This window comes from Empidonax traillii, unplaced genomic scaffold, assembly GCF_003031625.1.
Source record: "Empidonax traillii isolate 1590-97213 ecotype Southwest subspecies unplaced genomic scaffold, ASM303162v1 scaffold1444:size425056, whole genome shotgun sequence".
Taxonomy (NCBI): Eukaryota; Metazoa; Chordata; class Aves; order Passeriformes; family Tyrannidae; genus Empidonax; species Empidonax traillii.
In genome coordinates this window covers 30,193-49,449 of record NW_020956637.1, presented here as the reverse complement: position 1 = coordinate 49,449, position 19,257 = coordinate 30,193, and the positions used below count along the sequence as shown (strand labels likewise).

Sequence of the window (19,257 nt, the reverse complement as noted above, 5' to 3'; positions counted from 1 at the left end):
AACTCGCACTGGGCCACAGGCATTTCCACAGTAGTGGTGGGTGGCATTTCAAGGACTCACTCGAGGTGTGTGTGTAACTCTGCAGGAATCTCACTGGCTGGGCAAAAGGGAAAGCCTGGAGCTCCTGGAGTAATCACCTGACATGTAATACAGAACTCCTCAGCTTTAACTCACTGATCCTCACAGTCCAATCTCTGGACAAAATCCCCTACATCCACTTGGAGAGGGAACCCCATTACCGAGCTCAGGCAATTGGCTTTCAATTATCAAACCAATTCTACCCTAAAAGATACTCCTAACATATAGAGTAAGAAAAATTATGCTTCTACAGGCAGGTCTGTACAGAGTTAGAGTCTGATTTCAAATTGCTTTAAAAACTGCTGAGAAAATGATGTTTGGATACACTTAAAATGGATTAATAAGATTTCTAGCGATTCAACTTCTGAGATTCCTCCTCTTAGAGTGTATAAACATTCTTTAGCCCTGGTTCAGTGAGTGTGCTTAAAACAGTTGTTCTTCCAGATAAACTGTTGACATCTATGTGCAAAAAGAGATTTGAAGAACAACAAATAATTTCCTGATATCAAAAGTTTTTAGTTCCTCCCTCGATGCTCCAACAGATGTTGGAAGTGAAGGTCATCTCAGCCAGCCTTGCTGCTTTGAGCTCCAAGTAACAAATGCATTTTGAGAGGGAACAAAACCAAACTCACAGGGAAGTCACGATATTCTTTATAACTTTCCACATGCAAAGTTTCAAAAGTTCCAGGAAAGCCGGGTAAAGGGAGAGACCATATTCACTTAAGGCATCAAAAAACAAGTCAAGGGCACACAGGACTAACTGGAACTAAAAAGAATAAGATTGTTGCAACAAAAATTAGACTGCAGCAGTAAACTATATGCAGTGTAAAGCATGAAAGTGAGAGACAAGTAATTTACATAGTTTTATTGAACTTCCTGATTTTCTACCTGAGCCAAAGCTTATTCAAATTCCTTAGTTGGTGGCCAACTACTTATTGACTTTAGTGGCACTTGACTCAGACCATTAGAGAAAAAAAAAAAAAGCCCTACAACTATTTAGAGCAACATTTTCTGACACTTGGACATGCAGTTATTAGGCAGCAACTCCTAAGAGAGGATTTAATCATTAGAAAACAAGGACCCTGAGACACAAGCAATGTCCTACCTTGAGCTCCTGCTTGGGCTCCACGTTTTTGATGGTGGTGTAGTAGATGTGGTGGCCGTACTGATAAGCCACGAGGTTCTGCTCCAGGTGGTTCTGGGCCGGCCGCACAAACATCATCCAGTTACACAGAGCCTCGCTGGAAAGTTCAAACCACAGGTCCTCTTGCAAGTCCCTGTCTTTTCTGTCACCCTTATCAAGTGAAACCTGTCGCAAAATCCAATTACACGTCATTAACTGTCTGGTTCAAAAGAACTGGAGTTACTGACAACTGTGCCCGTGCAACTGTTACATTAGGGGAGATATCTTGAAGGCACAGCTAATTATTTCTCTTTGTTAACAAGGATCTTGAAACAGGCAGGAAAAAGTACTTAAAATGAGTAGAGATTTAAGCAGGGAGACGTGATGGACCCCTCCAAGAGTTTCAAGGACAAGAATCACTCATTAAAAGGGTCAGACACAGTATGTCCCTGGGGCTAGAAATAAGTTGTAGCTTTATTAGGATACAGAAACATCAGTCAGATGTTTCTTACTGGCAGATCCACTTCTCCTTTCATTTCTTGACTCATAACATTGCCTCAAGCTGGAAGCAGCACTTCTTTAGCTGAACTTCTCTTGGGTTGTTGAATCTGCCTGTGGTCACAACTTGCTTGTCAGACACTGCCCATCAGAGTACTCCTAAACTGCAGGCCTGAACTCCAGTAAATAAAGGACTAATTTTTATAATGAAACCAGGAAATGGTAGATAAAAGTCAGTCAAATCCATTTCACTCCACATCAATGACTTGGTACAAGAAAGGGGAGAAAAATCTCTCCTTTCCCCTCCATGTTATGGGGGAGAGAAGGGAAAGGGAAGAAAAGCAGCTTGAACTGAAGTTACTGCATGACAAAAGAAGGGCTGCAAAACATTCTCAGATGGGGCTGCTGTTCTTATGTCCAGATGCTGCTCCAGCTCATATGAGAGTGACTCACAGCCTTCCATGTTATGCACCCTACATACCATAACACTCTAGAGCCAGAACATTCACCAGGATGAGTGTGTCTCCCCGAGTCAGAGAGCAGGTTTGGAGCCAAAGCAATTTGGGTGTTTCTGAGTTACACTGAGGTAACAAACGACCATGTCTGATGGAGGTAACAAAAGAACGTGTCTATTGATCAAGATAAAGCGACAAACTCATGAAAATCAAAGCTCAGGCACGAATTGACCCCTTCTTCTCTCACATCCCCCCCTCCCTTACCTTCAGATGGATGTAGCAGTCTTTGAGCTCGGTTTGTCTGACCAGGGGCCCCTCCACGGGCCCAAACTGCGTTCGCTTGGGGATGCGCCGTTTGGAGAAGACTCCTCCCAAAAACCTGTCAATGTAGAGCACCAGGGGCAGGCTGGCCCTGGCCCGGGTCAGCACGGGCCGGTTGGGGATGGGGTGCAGAGGGCCGTGCTTGGGGCACACCGAGGGGTGCGCGTTATTGCACTCCTCACACCCTGCACACAAAGGCAGAGAGGACACCGTCAGGCACGCGCACACACACACAGCTCACACACAGCCTCATCTCCCTCTAAACATCTTTGGCTCAGCTGGGGGAACATTATGTCAATGGTCTGTCTAGATTTTACAACATTAGAGGGGCAGCCTCCTGCAAAATGAAGAGCAAAGCAGTTCAGAGGCTTTACCCGAGACAGAATGTTGTCTTTTCAGTAAAGCAGCCCAAAGTGAGTCCAGCTTTCTGGGCATAAAGGTGTTTACTCATTATTGCTAAAATCAGAATTGCTTTCAACTCCATTTATCGATGGAGGAGAAACTGAAAAGGGGAGGGCAGGCAATGCACTAAATAATACTTCAAATGCTTACACAAATCATTGGGATCAAAGGGTCGAGGTGGATCTGGATCCCACTCATCCATGTCAGAGTCTTCCCCATCTTCATCCTCATCTTCATCCTCATCATCTTCCTCTTTCGTTTCTATCCTTTCCATCTGATTCTGCAGAGGTGCTAAAGGGTCAGAACCATCCACTGCCTCCATGGGAGGTAACACCTGGTTATGCACCGGTAATGATGCCTGGGGAAAGAATTCACAACCCATCAGCACTGACTCAGGAAGAAAACCACACTTACAAAGATGAGCAATGAAGGTCCTGGCTAGTCTACCCTTCCTGCTTCCTTTAGTAATGGAGAGAAGGACAAGGGGGAGTGAAGTGACTGATAAACTGATAAATGCTGAGGGATGTTTGGTGTTGTTGCTGCTGAGGCCTTGCTCAGGACACCTCTGTGTCACTCCCTGCCTCCACCCTGCCAAGAACTCGGTTCCCAGGAGAAGAAACTGAAATCAGGGAAACTCTGCACCCTCAAAGATCCAGGCTCTGTGGAAATTATCTAGAGCTTAAAGCTGTATTTTAACTTCTTCTGTACAAGTGAGAAAATCCTGCACTTTGGTACATGATCTTTTAAAACCAATCCCCAGAGCACACAGGCAGAGGTCAGTAAGGGATGAGGTAACACGGGGCCTAGATATAAACTAAGGGCCATGAAGGACAGTTGAGGGCATTGCATTCTTCCACTATTTTTCAAGTTTATCCCTTTCTTTCCCTACCAAAAAAAATTAAGTATTTAAAGTGCAGTGCATATTTCATCATCCACACAGGTTTCTCAGGTGGAGAACAAAAAATACCCCCAGTAAAGCTGCCTGAAAACACTGGCAAGGAGACCCAGAGGATGTTGCTGTGACAGTCAGCGTTACACCTTCTGTTAACTTCACTTTCCACCGCTGAGAGGAGAATTTTAAGGGGGTTGCTTGAGACAGAACCATCTGCACAACAGGTTCCTCTGTGTATTAAACACAGGATCTCTCCTAAAATCCCCCACACATTTCATGGTGAGACTATGGAAGACAGCACAGCTCTGTTCCTCACCCTCAGCCACGTGCCATCCCCTGAGACGATGGAGCGATGGAATCAGGACATGGAGAAGGAAAGGGTTGCCTGGCACTTACTCTATCTGCTTGTGGCCCCTGCTCCAGAGCCACGGGCTGGGGGGGGTCGGCAGCGCTGCCGAGCACGGACAGGTTGGTGGGGTTGATGCTCTGGGCAGCAGCAGGCAAGAGCACCGTTACCTAAAATCACAGGCACTCATTTTAGCACTGCACAGATCCACAGGGGCCCTGCCCGCCACTCCCTGGACACCACAGCACTGCCACGACCTCCGGGGTTTGAGGGAGGGATGATGGGCTTGGGAAGAACCTGCAGCTCCTCCGGGGGCAAAGGGAAAGGCTTTAAACCTCAGGGCAGACTTTGCAACTTCTGAATTACCTATCACCCATTTTTAAATCAAGGCCCTACCCAGCCTGGGCTGAAGTGGCACTAAAAGATGTGAGGAGCTCTTTAGCTCCTGGTAAAACCAGTGATTTGGGGTCTTCTTCTCTTCTACATACAACTTTACTTTTTTTTTTTTTTTTTTTTTTTTTTTTAAGGGAAAAAGCAAAAAAGGGAAAAGTGACATCTCCTCTTTTTTGCCTATCTTTCTTTTTTTCAAGCAAATCCTGCTCATGGCAGGGCGTTGGAATTAAATGAGCTTTAAGGTCCCTTCCAGTGCAAACTATTCTGTGATTTTATGATCCAGGATCCATTAAAAATGAATCCAAGATGGTGCATTGTCCTCACTGGAAGATCAAACTCTCAAACTAGAGGATTCCAACCCTTATTTTCCTGTACATTATTTGGCCACACTACACATTTCTGTTTACATACTTTTTTGGAGCAGTAACAACCAAATTAATGCCTATTACCACACTGTTCTCACACATTCAGCAATAAAACTGAGCAGAACTAAGATCCCAGGAATCACCTTTCCTGTCTTTTGTTTCCTTCTTATCTGTACAGGAATTTACACAGTTACCCCACATGATGTTTCATCCTTCTCTACAGCTGACATCATGTGGCTTCCAGTTTGTGCCTCTGACTGTTAAGCAGCTTTTACACTAAAATCCAAGCCCCTGCCTCTCTGCAGAGTGCTTAATAAATATCAGATAAAACTGAGTGCAGTGAATTGTGCCAGCAGTGAAGGAGCAGACAAGAAAATCCGTAACACAAGGAGACAATCTTAAAACTCCAAATCTGGTTGCTTTGTTTAAAGAGGTACTAAGAGTAATTTACGAAACTGCTTAAAAACTACAGCAAAAAAAGACTTCAGGGAGCAGTGTGATGGTATAGGGGACACCAAGATGACAGCTGAACTAAGCTGTCTGGTATTGACATTTCTGATGCCAAGAGGCAACAGGAAAGGCATTATTATTATTCCATGGCACAGTTCCAGGCTGCCAGCAAGGGGAGGGTCACACAAACTTGTACCTACTCTTAGCATTGCCTACTCCTAATCACACTTCAAACAGACCTTTACTTCCATGTCAGGCACTGCACAGAATGTAGGCATTATTTTTAGAAACCTTTCAATTTCTTTTTAAGATAAAGTTTCTTTCAAAAGTCAAGGGGAGCTCTCGTTGTTATTTTATCATTTGTTGTCAGTTCAGGGGTGTCCCATATGAAATGCTGATGTAAAAACACCTGCAGAGGCAGGAGTTGCCACAATAAGGGATTAACCAGCCACCAAAAAATGAATATATCTGCCAGGACTGATGTCAGAAAGTGCTGGAAGGAAGGACAGGCTGAGGACACACACAAGTGTTCCTGCCCTTGTACCTGATATGGTAACAGCACATCCGCTGTTAGAGTCTCATCTGCACTGCACACAAGTAATCTCTACTTTTAATTAATCATGTGCTAAATGAGCTTTAAGACACTTAAATAGGAATTTTTGGCTTCTATTAAGAAGCAGGGAAATTGATGTGGCAAAATATTGCAGAGAACCAGAAGAGAGGTAACACCTTTACTGTGTCAGTCATTGTTTCCTGTCTGGGCCTCAACAGTTTAGAAAGTCTTTCAGTAATAAAATCTGTTTTCAGCACACATTCAACCCTTCACTCTGCCCCAAGACTGTCAATAAACACCCATTTTAATGATGGTTTGGGTGATGATTCAGATCCAACACATCCATTCACACATGCCATCAAAGCAGTACCAATTTAAAGTCCATGACAGCAGAGAATTCTAACCAGAGAGACCTGGAAGCACCTGTCTATACCTCAACACACTCCCCAAAGATAAGTAAGAGTCAACAACAAAACCTTTGCATCCATGAGGCATTACAAATAAAAGAAAATCACCAAAACTCCATTTTATTCTATTCCCAGCCTACCTCACACTGGCAAGCCCAGCACACCCTGGAAAGGTAAGGGAGCCACTCACTGAACCTCCTGGGGTTTTACACTTCATTTGCTGTGAAGCTTCTGGTAAAACTAGAATTGGATCCAATTTTTCTATCCCTCAAGGGTCTTTTGTGGACTTCAAAGGCATTTGGATCAGAATCTGTATGAGGACAACTGCAATCCCAGCCTTTCCACAATGGCACGTTGAGGTAAAGTCAACCACATCTGCTGCTGACTCCTTTAAAGGGACACTCTTGAAAGATTTTTCATTCTATCTCGGGCAGTAAACTGGAATTTTTGTTGAGCATGAATTGAAGTAAATAAACTCAAAATCAATCTTAACTCTCATGACCATTCATGCACAAGCTGGCCATGGCAACCCTGGCTTTTTGCCCTTGATCGAGATGACAGGACATAACTGAAGACTGGTTTTGGACAATTTCAGGGACAGTCATTACCCTCCAGCACCACAACAATGTCCCTTTGCCTCCCTAACTGTTCCCTTAGAGCTTCAGGCCCAAGATAAACAGTGTCTCTTCCTTACCTGCTGGGTGGTGGCATCCTGTTGGACATAAGCCACTTGGGACGGATCTGTAAACAGAGTCTAGACAAAGTGAAAAAGGCTTATCAAACCAGCCCTGGTGCTGTTTGCTCCCAAGTCACACAAAAATCACCCAGTCACCAAGAAATGACCCACATTTAAGCCTCTGCCAACTTCTAAACGTGACTATTAGCACAGAACATTACTTCAACTTACCCAAGTGGATCTACACAGAGAAATTAAAATTGGGTGGTGCTCCACAAAAGTTTAATATCATAATTATGTGGCCCTTTTCATCTGTATAACTAAAGTGTTTCGCCTGGTTTATCTTTTTCAATTGCAGAAATCACTTTGTCAGTTGTTGATCTGACAGAATCTACAGGAGGCAATTCAAAAGCTCTACCAAAACTACTTAAGGGAAGGACAGAAGGTAAATGTGAGCTTTTTCTTCCTGCAAATTCACGAGACTTCTGCACACTTTCTTTTGAGGAGTCATCAGGCACATCCCACGTGCAAATTTAGTAAGGGCAGAGATATCCTCCTCAAATATCCTCCCAGGAGCTGGTTTTGTGTAACAGCTGAGGGTTGCACAGGACAGACCGTGCCACGAGGCCCTGCCAGCCTGGCTGGGGGTGTCAGGTACGTGCACTCTGCAGCTCTGCTAATCTGTCCTGTCAGCAAAGACATTACAAAACACCCTCCACAAAGCCAGCCTGGTCCTTTTGAATCTGTCCACACAGAGCCACACAGATGCACAGCATATTAACCCCATCCAAACACCGTGCTGTCAGGGAATAAAAGCTATTTGATGTGATTATGCAGGAGCAAAAGAATATAAAAGGTCTGTAAAATCAACAGCTCTGCAGAGAGACTACAAAATTAGGTGGAGCACACTGAGATCCTCTGCAAAGAGACACGACTGTTATTGTAACCATCAATTATGACAACTGTGCTACACAAAACAAGGACTCTTCCAGAAGGCACATAGATGGCTTCTAGCTTTTTACTGAATGCAACAGAGGCAGAATTTCTGGAGAGATTATCCATGTTTTGGAAAACACCTCTGAGCTAATTACAATCTCGTCCACCTTCGGTGAAATAACCAGCATTTCATAATTCCTAGCCTCCACAGCTTTTGATGAGCACATTTGCACATCAGACAAACGAACAGCATGAAGTCCCTGCTCAGCAGTGGGCAGGAAAAACTGCTATTTTCCAGTCGTACCACTTGGCTGGCAACTGGCTCTGATCCCAAACATCCCGGGTTTGTTTTCTAGGTGCCAAACCCGGGCCGGGCTGGGAACCACACACGTGCCTGCGTAGCCTCCACGGGGTGGATGTAAACGAGGGTGTGCTCCGAGGTGTCCACCGAGGTGTAGGAGGTGCCATCGGCCGTGTAAACCACCTGCTGGGCCGCGCCCCGCTCCTGCTCATCGCTGTACACGATCTGCGCCACCGCCCCCCCCTCGGGGACGAAGTGCACCTGGGGGGAGAAAAAACACGTCCTGGAGTGACACCACAGCAGGGCTGGGGGACAACACAGCCTGCCCTGGAAAGCAGGGAGAGCCTGGGCTTGAAATATTCTGCCTTGTAACTCAACTGGTATAAAAGGCACCCACTCTACTTAGTTCTTGCACTATGAAGAAGAGAAGCAGCTCATCTTTGAACTGCAGTATCTACGGAATTTATTGGTGTGTTGTTTCCCTTTATGCTCATATTCCTTTCTGGATTTATGATAACGACTTCATTCAGCTAGTTCTGTAGTTGCAGATGATTTCTTTTATCTTATGGAGGGCTAACAGAACTTATTAACTCTGATATTGCTTCAAGTCATAGCACTGCACCTCTCAGAGGCAGCAGTAGGGCATGTGAGATGTTTCTCTGTAGCATGTACAGGAGAAAATTCAGCTATTTTAACAGACAAACATGGAACTCAAAGCATTAAGCAATGATTCCAAGGACTACTGAAACAAGTTATGTCTAGGGCAGCAGTTTAAATCCCAACAAGTTGATTCTGACAGAACATTATGATCGTAAATGATGATTAGTGGCCTACATTAAACAAGCCAGAATATTGAATTCCAGTGGAAATAGGAACACATTTAGCTTTTGACATCCTTTATATGCTGAAAACCTTTTTCAGTGTGCAGGAAAATAGGACAGTTAGCAGGAAACCCAGTTTGAGTATCTGTATTCACATTCACATCAAACACTTTCACATAAAACGATGCCACAGTTCCATGTTTTGTTTATTTTGCTTCACCTTTCAGCTTATGCTGCAGGAGACACCTGGTACTCCCCTGTGGCTGCTCAGTGCTGATTCTGTACAATAAATCCTCACGCAAACACTCCAGTTTCACATTTGGAGAGCACTCTGCAAATACTAATTAAGCCTTAAAACTGCTGTGTGCAAACAGCAGCATGGTCATCCCCTCGTAGAGAGAGAGAAGGGAACAGGAGCATCGAAAACTGCCTTTCTTGGCAAATTTCAGAGCTGGAAATTACCAGGAGAGGCAGAATGTCTCGGCTTGGGGGTCAAATGCCACGCAGCACCCTCTTCATTACGTACTTAAAAGAACAAATCAATTTACAGCCTTCTGGAAATTCCCAGCTGCGCTGTCTCAGAGTCAGAGGGACGAGCTGCACGCACCAGGATCTGACTGCATTAGTCACTTACAATTAACATTTCTCCCTTCCTCAGTACCCAGATGTCCGACAGGAAAAAATTATTCATTACTTTCCCCAAGGTCCACCCACAGCTCCAACTGATTCGACTGATGCCATCAAACAGGCTGCCACAGACCACAGATTTTGTTAATGTGCATGACTCTGAGCACCCTTTCACTTTCCCACGTGGTTATATGCATATATATATATATATATATTTGGACACTGAAACTTCTAGAGCCACTGGCTGGTTTCGTTCAGTTCATTTTTAGAGCTCTGTGCCTTCACTGCTGTGGTTTGCACAGCTCAGTTTCTGAAGCTTTAACCTGAAATCACCACAGATATGTTTGTATTTCTCCTCAAATAAAAGCTGAGCTTCCATAATCTAAGCCAGGGTCAGATGGGAACTAAACCTCCACATCAATCCCAATCCATCCTGAGCAGAATGAGCTCTGAAAAGCACTGATCACCTGAGCAGTGTTCTGTTCCTGTGCTGCAGACTCAGCCCACACCTGGGAACCTTCCTCTTTCAAGTCCATCTCCTCCCTGCTGGGGTGTTCCATGAGGAGAGAGATCTACTGGAGGAATGCCTGGCTGCAGGGATTCATCTGTTCACTGTGTTTCTGCTTCCAGAAGACAAGGTGATCTTCAGCAACATGGCTGCAAAAAAGCAGAGGGCAGCAATGTGAAAACCAGTGTGAGGTGATTGTTATCATCAGCTACCACACTCCTGTACCAGGCCTGGCTTTACAAACACCTCCTTTTAGACTCAAACACCTTAGTGAGGGGAACAAAGGAACAGAAATCTTATCTCATTCACCATGGGCAAGTCCTGCTGTGCAGCACTTCCCATGTCCCACTGAGGAAACAAGTCAATCACTGCTGCAGCAGCACTGAAAGGTTACACTGAATTCTCCCTGCACATTCTTCCTTGGCCACAGGCAGACCATGACACATTCACTGTCCTTCTGGCACCCACAGGCCTAGAAATCAATAAATAATGCAAAAAATGGACCCTAGGCTTCCAACAGGAAAACACCACACTCAGAGATGCATGACCAGTTTGCCAGAAAGAGGTTTAGGGGGAGCACAAAAGGGCTTTCCATGAACAGGCAGCTTTCACCTTGGCCAAAACCACAGCCCTGGGTGGTACAAGGCAGTGCTAAAACAGCCAACTTCTAAAAAAAGAGCAGTGAAACTCAACCTCTAATTCACAGGAGCCCCAAGATCCTGACAAACTGCTTCCAAGCTTGATTTTATTCACCTCTCCCAGTTTTATTGGGGCCTCTCAATCTGCTGTTGGGATCCCAGCAGGGTAATTTACAGCTCTGGTGATTGCTTTCGTCGGTGGTTCAGCACCTTCCCAATCCTTCCCCTCTAATGTCATATTAAATCACAGGAATTAGCATGAGGCTGAGCCCATTTAATTTCTCAGCAACTCCAATTAAGTTTATTTTATAGCCAGTGACTCTCTGGGCTGATCCAATGCCAGTACCAGCCTGTGCTCCAGGAGGGAAGCAGAAGGCTCCTTGCTGATGCTTTCATTCATTTGCATTTTAAATGCAAATTATTTTAGTCATAATTTATCCCTATAAATGTTAGCATTTGGCTTGTCATTGACAAACTGAAAAATAGATAAGGAGGGGTAAAAAAAGCAGCAGGCACTTTCTGCCTCCTGCTAATTTTACCAGCAAGGACTGAGCTGTGCAGACCTGAGCACTGACTGTTCCACCAGTCCTGACCAGGGATAAATCAACAGGACAGGGAAGTCTCACAGTGGAGGGAAAAAATGGGAATAAAGGGACAGAAATCTTATCTCCATCGATATTGCTCAATGCAAAACATCCCCAAAAAGCACCGAGGAGAAAAATTAAAAAGAAATCCGTGTACCTGAGAGCAACGCTTGAGCTCAGGATCTCATTAGTACCAGCAAATTAACCACAGCAAACAATTAGGGGGGATAAACATCAGCCTTGCTCTGCAAGTGTGAAAGCCAGGGTCATTCACAGATAAGTATTATTAGATAAATATCATGTCCCAGAACACACAAGCTCTGATCTATAAATAAATATCGTCCATCCCTACACAGCACCTTTTATCCAGCTCCTTGTCACGTTATTGAGGATTAAATCAGGGATTTTCTCATACCTAATCCTACCTCATTCACTGACCTCCAGCACTCATTTGATCACCACTGTGTGACACATGAAGGCATTTATGTCACTAACACACTCTGAGCAACTTTTATGGAAAATTTAACACCCATCCTCTTGATATTCTTTGGTTGGTTGATCCCAAACAGCTCTTTTCCTTAATTGTCAGTATTAATCAAGAGCCAATCCAGATAATTGCACTAACAATAGCCAGTGGTTTGATCAATTACCTAATTGCTTAGAAAAATAAAAATAAACACTGTAAGTTTCAATTTTGGGTGGCTTGATTTAAAAAAAAAAAATAATTAACCTGTTAAGAAGAATATAATTAAATTAACCAGTGATTGAATTAAGGGAAAGGCACAGTTCTGGCTAATTCCACGTGGTGTAACAAGTAGCAGAATTTTTGGCTGACCTTCCCCACCAGCAGACACTGAAGGGCTGAGGGAAGATGCTGACTCACTCCTGCAGACTCATTTTGGCACAGATAACTTACAACTTCACTGCAAAGGAGACCAAAGGCTTCAGGCAGGGTCTTTATTAGACAAAACGGGGCATTAAGATTCATCTCTGGAAAAAAAAAAAATAGTACCAAAGAGTCGCAAAGGAAAGCAGAAGACAGTCATTTCATGGTTCTGAAAGTCAGCACTCATCGCAAACCTTGGGGAAAAAAAAAGCAAGGCTGAGCCAACTTCAGGGGCTCGGTGGTGGAGTTTCTGTAAATGGTCCTGTTAGTGCTGTTCTTCACAGAAATGACAATAATAAACAGCTCAGCCAATTGTGCAGCAATAAGGGACAGCATCACGAGCTGCAGGATTTGCTGATGCTTTCGACTTCTGTACTTCCAAACACACCCCAGATCTGCCTCTGGTGGGCATTCCTACCAAAGCCTGGGTCTCCATGAGTTCCATCAGCATTTCCCTGGAAACAGGGATGTGCTGAGAGGGAGGAGTGCAGAAGACAGGCTGTGTCCCAGAGAGGTCCCAAGGGCTGGCAACAACGAGCACAGGAGGCAGGAACAAGCGTTGATATTGAAACAAGCCCAAGGGCAGGAGCTGCAAAACATGACCAAGTCACTGCCACAGAACTGCCTGGAAACACCAACACCTGAGGGAGTTTTCCAACGCTGATGACAAAGACCAAACTAACTTTTCCCACTACTCCTCCACAGGAGTAACCAACTCCTGCTGTTAATCCTGCAGGATCTCATTTCCCCCCCTAAATCCCCCTTTCAGTGCTCATTACAGCTCTGACAGCAACAACCACAGCCCCTCAAACCACTTCCCTGGGAGTTCCTCTCAGTTTTGGTGGTTTTGCAGCAGAAATAAACTTGGAACTTTGGGCATAAGCACTGCCAAAATGTTGGCATGCAGGGAGCACCCTCTGCCCTGTTTGCCCATGGATTATCCTTTGCAGTTGTTGATTTTTCTCACCATATCCCACACACATCAGACATTTTCAGACAAGCTAAACAAACACTAGGACAAGCACCTCTGCTATGTCCAAAGGATTACCATATGAATTTGTACAACAATTCGAAACCGAATTGCAGAAATCCTACAAGAAAAAAAAAGATAATTAAAGATAAAAGGAGCTGTGATAGGATATACTCAGCTTTTTCCCAATATGGAGAAATTAGGCTATATGTTGTAATAATAATCCATGTAGAAATTAGCCAAACAATAAAGCAAACAGCTTGCCTAAACTAATGTTAAATTTCTGTGTTATGTATGTCACACCTATATTCTCTCTCCTGGGTTCTGATCCACCGGTAATGACACTATAACATTTGAGAGGCCTGGCTCAAATATTATTTAATATTCCATCATTTTTTGTCGTAACAAGTATTTCAATAACTTGGAAATGCTGGAATTTGAAAGATTAGTCACATTATGAGGCACACCACCAACAATTCTGTCAGCACCTCAACGTTTTCATCCAACCTCACAAGCATCACACACGACCGAAAGCGATGCCAGTGTGAGATGTTAAACCATTTACAACAACTGCAAAGACAGCATCCACCTCCCCAAAACAGCAGGCATGCCTCTCCCAGTCCATGCTGGGTGATTGCACAAGCTGAAATGGTAGCAGGTATAAATATCTCCCAGCATCACTCCAGTACGTCAGAGTGGAGAGGCAGTGACAGTCCTGTGTGTCACCGGTGTGAAGCAAACACAGGGTGAACCAAGAGCCAGCTCAGCTCCCAGGACTTTGAAATATCTCCTCCAGTGGAAGATTAGCTCATTCTGAGCTGTGCAAGTAAATCAACCACCCCTTCAAGACAAAGCAGGTTGGTCTCTGCACCATTCACATTTACCTTCCCATTCCCTACCCAGTAGAAATGTCCTTCCTGCCCTCAGCATCAGACCCCCTGAGCCACCACAACACCCACGTGTGACACCCCACACGTGCACCCACGACCCCCCAGTGGCAGTGAATGGTGCTCTAAGAGAAAAACACGAACAGCACAGTCACTGCTGTTTTGTGTTCAGTGCCTGAGTGTTTTGGACACGAGCTGAACCCAGTGAACTCGGGCAGTGCTTCAAAGGAAAGCTCTGAAACTCAGAGAAAAGCACCACCAAAAAAAAACCCCAAAAATCAACAGTAACCATATTTTCTTGGCTATTAAGGAATGGCAATTTCTTTCGATGCTACAACTACACAAGAAGATACAGAGACAACATCTCTGGGGACTTCATCTGCAGCAACCTCTGCAAGTCTCACTAAGGACATTCTACTGAGTGGCTGCAAGCACTTGTTTTTGCCTCTTCTCTGGGAGGGGAAGAATGGGGGAATATTAAAGCTGAGTGAGGGGCACAGTCCCCCTCCCTCCTCAGGGAGCCAAAAAGCCACTGCAGTGTCTCCAGTGAGAACCCACTTTACAATAATGGTGCACAAAGCAGATAATGTGATTTACTCCCTGGTGTAAAGGAGGTTTGCCATCACCTGGGGTTCCCTGCAGCAATATCAGCAGGGACTATCAGTTTAATCCTCCCAGGACTGAGCTCACTGACCACCCAGCCATGTGCAAAGGCAGCAAAATCGGCACAAAAGGGGCTTTACGACTCTGGGTCTTCCTCCAGCTTTTAATATGATTTATTGTGCTCCAAAGGAACATGCAGAAAGCTTTATCCCACACTTAACTTAATTACCCCAGCTTGCCTAGAAGGCAGAGAGGGTGCATTTCCTGAGCTCCCTTGGCAGGAACAGGCTTTGAGTGCAGCAGGAAGGGTTTGAACCTCAGTGAGGACTGAGTCAGGACTGCGTCACCTCCTCTGCAGCACCATCCATCACACACACACGCATATTGTTTCAAGGAACTCTGGCTCTGGGGCATTTTGCTGCAATGGTAACAAGCAGGTAATGTATAACCACAACATTTATGCTTTACTGGTGAGTTAAAAGTGGAAATCATGCATAGGGGTTGGGACAGCAAGGATTATTTATTGCCACGAAAGGAAAAATGGCTTCAATTTATTTAGTCGTGTAATAAAGAGAAGAGCTCAGCCAAACACCAGCTCAGCCTTTACTCCAACTGTGCATAATGGATCTATCTATACCCATATCCTTATGGCACATCCATCATGAGAACAGCAACGAGCTGGAGGAGAACTCTGAGATCACTGAGGCCAGTCCTGTCCTGCTGTGGTCACTGTGTCACAGGGACAGTGCCCAGGCACCAGAGGTGACAGCACGACAGCCTGATGGAACTGTTCTCACACCCTGCGAGGTAGAAGCTCATTTCTACCACAGAATCCAGGAGGGACAGCTTAACATTCCTGGGGACTCGGCTTAGACACCTCCTCAGAGCCACTCTAAGGATGTTCAGTCCCAACTCTTGCCTAACCAAGTTTCCCACGATACCTCCTCCCTCCGAGTGGGCAAAGACAAGGTCATGAGTCACCTCTCCTCCCATTTGCTCAACATCTACACATCCACTCCACCTGACCCCTTTCTCCCACCCTCAGCTTCCCAAATCCATGACCACGTTCTCCACGTCGCTTTTTCTCCCCATGTTTCATCTTCTGTGATACCACAGTGTGCTGTATCACTGCTCGAGGCACCAACCCTGCGTTCCTGAACTTGGCTTATAAATGACACAGAGAGAAGCTGATAAAGCAAGAGAACAGGGAAAACATGTATTTTGAAGTACATGACAAGAAAAAAAAAAAGGAAAAGAAATGTCTGTATCAATGTGTGCTGCAGTGCTGCCCACGCAGCCTTCGAGAAGGCACGCTCAGGGTTTGCTGGAAGAAAACAAACTGTTCCCCTCCAGCTTCCTCCTGCCACTTGTCTCGCATCTTTTCCTCCTCCAGCAGCTCTTCCCAAAGGTTCTGGCAACGGAAAGGGGTTGTTCCCCTTCCTACAAGTGGATGGTGCCGCTCCCTTTCCCACGCCCTTGCACCTCTCATCTGAGTTAAATCACTCCTAAAATTCAAAAGACAAAACTACCTTGTTCCTGCCCATGAAAACCACACCTAAGCTGGCTCCTTCAGAACAGCTGCTTCTCCGACAACAAATGGACTATCTGCACCTTAAAACAGGTGAGCACTGAGATGGAGACATCTCGGGGCTACAAACACAACTTCTGTGTGTTTTACTGGCAGCAAATAAAAGTGACAAATAGGCCCGACCTCCTGTTTAAGCCCAAACAAAATTCACCATACAAAAGCAGCCCCCCTAATTAGCTACACTTTAAAGTCCATTAGAATTCAGTTTACACAGCTGTAAGCAGCTGCAGGTGGTCATGAACACACTTGAAGTGGCTGCTGACTGCAAAGAAAATTGCCCTGGCAATGCTCATCCCGGGATTTTCTGTGCAGGGCAGGAGTAAGAAGACACCACAGACCCGTTCCTCTCTAAAATCAAATCGTCAATTATTCCATCAGATAATATTAATAACAATGACAGCGATATCTCATTCTCTGGCCAAGGTAATAAAGCTGTCTGCTTTCACAACGTAGCAAAGTGCCAAAACCCCTCTCAGTTCAGGAGATAAGTTTTCCATTTAAGGACTGACTAGAGCAATACACCCTCTTGTATTATTTTTCCTAGAAATGAAGGCATTAGAAGGCTCGAGTCTGCCAATTATTTTATTGTGGCCACAAAAGCAGCAAAGAATCCTCTTGTAAAATCAGTTGGTGATTCATTAGCATGTCATCTTCTAACTGAACTAAAAGAAAAAAAAAATAACTGAATTATTAAAAATACACAGAAGAAAGCTGAAGTTCAGTATGGTCTGTATTCCCACTGAAACTCAAAGAGAAGTCCTGACAGGCATTTTACACAACCATTTTCGTGCTTTTACATTCTTTAAGGGCCTGTAAGCACCACAAATATATCATGATACAACAGACAAGTTGGTGCTCAGGCACCAAAAAATGCATTGCAAATACTGACCCTTCATTCGTCAGGACTGTGGAGCTCAGTAGCTTTAAACCAGGTTTAAATTCTGATTTAGGGTTCCTGCAAGAGTCCTCCTGAGGCTCTGCAATGAACATCTAAGACTTAAGAGGTGACCACACATAGCTTGGAACGTCTTGTACAGTGAAATAACCCTATAAAGGTGAGTTTTCCCTTTAGGATGAGTAACTCTGCGAGGCACAGCACCGGAACTTCATTCTTCCACTCCAACTTAATCATTTAACAAGATCCCACAAATTTTTAATGGAACCCTGGAGATTCAGGAGAAGGAACAAGACAATCCACCACCAAAACCCAGGGAGCAAGAGATGCACAGAAAGCTACGTGCTATAACCACATCCCAGGCCTCAGGAACGGGGCTTGTGGCAAAGACAACCACAGTGGCACCAAGACCAGCATCGGGAGAGCAGTGAGCCCACAGCTCCCACCGGCAGCAGCTGCTCCTGCTCGCCCCGAGACCCTCATGGACGGAACCCCCTCAGGGCAGTGAGGAAGGGGCTGCCTTCCCTCCACACCGAGCCTCAGGGCTGCCCAGCTGGGAGCCTTTCCCTGCACCCTGCCCCAAGGGGTCCCCTGACACCCCCCTGGGGCAGGACCCCATGAAGTTGGGAACCCCATGAATTTGGGACTCCATGAGAGTCACCCCCTCACAACCCCTGAGGGCGGACTGCCAGCCCCCCCACCCGCACCCCCTTATATACCCTGGGCAGCCCCCCGCCGCCTCACACAGCCAATCCGAACACGGGGTGCGACGCCCCCTCCCCTAATTCGGCCAATAGGAGGCAGGGGCGCGAGGCCCGCGGCCAATCAGCAGGCGCGCGTGCCCCCCCCCATACCCCCCACACCGCCCGCTCCCCGTCTTCCCACTCCCCCCCCCCCCCGGCCCCGCCTGAGGGCCCCGCGCCATCGGCCCCCCGGGAGGGCGCCCGGCGGTCAGCCGGCCCCGACCACTGCGGGCCCGGGGGGGACGCGGCCCGCCGGCCAGGGCACGGGCAGCGCGGGGCGGACGGGCCGGCAGCCCAGGGCAGCGCAGCCGTGCTGACCGCGGGGCGAGCGGCCCAGAGCAGTGGTGGAGGGATGAGACCCCCGCAGTGCCGGGGGGGGCGCAAAAAGATGGCTCCGGTAGCCCCCCCCGCCGCTGAGGTGCCGGGGTCCGGACTGTACCACGCAGGGAGGGGGGGAACAGGGGTGGGGGCAGCCCCTTCTCGCCGAGCCCCGGGCGGGTGGGGGATCCCGGCTGGGCCGGGGAAGGGGGGGAGCGGACTGTACCTCTCCCGCGGGGGGGGTGAAGGGGAATGAGTGCACCCTGCTCCCCCCCCCCCCACTGGCGGGAGCCAACGGTTTATCCCAGCCCCGCACCGCCAGCTCCGGGCGCCATCTTGGGTGCGACTAAAACAACAAGTCCAAAACCCCCGGCGGGTCCCCGCGGCGCCCCCGGGCCGCGCTGCCCTCCCGGACCGTCCCATCGCGTTACCTGAGGGGGTCCCGTGCGGGCGCCGCGCCCCGGCCGCCGCCGCCGGCCCCGCGGCGGCCCCGAACCCCCCCACCTGTCCTCACCTCACAATGGTAGCTGCAGAGCGGGAGGGGGGGCGGCCGCCCGGGCCTCATTAGCATAATCTGCCTGGCAACAGGTCGCTGCGCCGCGCGCTGATTGGCTGAAGCTTCTCCGCCCGCCACGATGGGGCGCAAAACTGCTCCAGGGAGGGCTCGGAGCGCCCAGGTCAGGGGGTCGGGGGTGGGGGTCGGGGAGGGGAGGACCCGGGCCCGAGGGAGGGGAGGGCACGGGGGGGACCCCGGCCCGCGCTTTCGCTCCCCCCTGCGGCTGCGCGCGGCCAATCGGAGCGCCGCTCTCATCCCCGCCGGAGATGTCTCCGCCAATCAGGACGCACCTTTTATCGCGGTGCTCCGCCCCCCCCGCTGTGGGAGGTGGTGTGGGGGGCGCGCGCAGCGCCCCCTGCTGGCGGGGCGGGGCAGCGCGGGGCGCCCCCTGGCGGCGGGGAGGGCCGGGGGGCGATTCCCGCACAACCCACCCCCCA

At 47.4% G+C, this 19,257-nt stretch overlaps 1 protein-coding gene across 7 annotated transcripts in view; it reads right to left on the bottom strand.

Annotated features, from left to right (window-relative positions):
* The window catches only part of PRDM10 (PR/SET domain 10), a 39,911-nt gene extending 21,019 nt beyond the window's left edge, over positions 1 to 18,892 (bottom strand). For 2 of the 7 annotated variants that reach the window (XM_027907367.1, XM_027907371.1), the window contains exons 1-8: positions 18,779 to 18,892; positions 10,112 to 10,301; positions 8,290 to 8,457; positions 6,978 to 7,037; positions 4,166 to 4,285; positions 3,028 to 3,235; positions 2,419 to 2,660; positions 1,184 to 1,387 (exon numbers count right to left, since the gene is read on the bottom strand). In XM_027907367.1, the coding sequence (XP_027763168.1) occupies positions 1,184 to 1,387; positions 2,419 to 2,660; positions 3,028 to 3,235; positions 4,166 to 4,285; positions 6,978 to 7,037; positions 8,290 to 8,457; positions 10,112 to 10,204 (1,095 nt within the window). In that variant the 5' untranslated portion in view covers positions 10,205 to 10,301; positions 18,779 to 18,892. Of the gene's footprint in view, positions 1 to 1,183; positions 1,388 to 2,418; positions 2,661 to 3,027; positions 3,236 to 4,165; positions 4,286 to 6,977; positions 7,038 to 8,289; positions 8,458 to 10,111; positions 10,302 to 11,531; positions 12,709 to 18,264; positions 18,287 to 18,695 lie in introns of those variants that run through there. The other 5 variants (XM_027907372.1, XM_027907373.1, XM_027907369.1 and 2 more) reach the window with 4 other exon arrangements.
* Between the last annotated feature and the right edge of the window lie 365 nt (positions 18,893 to 19,257).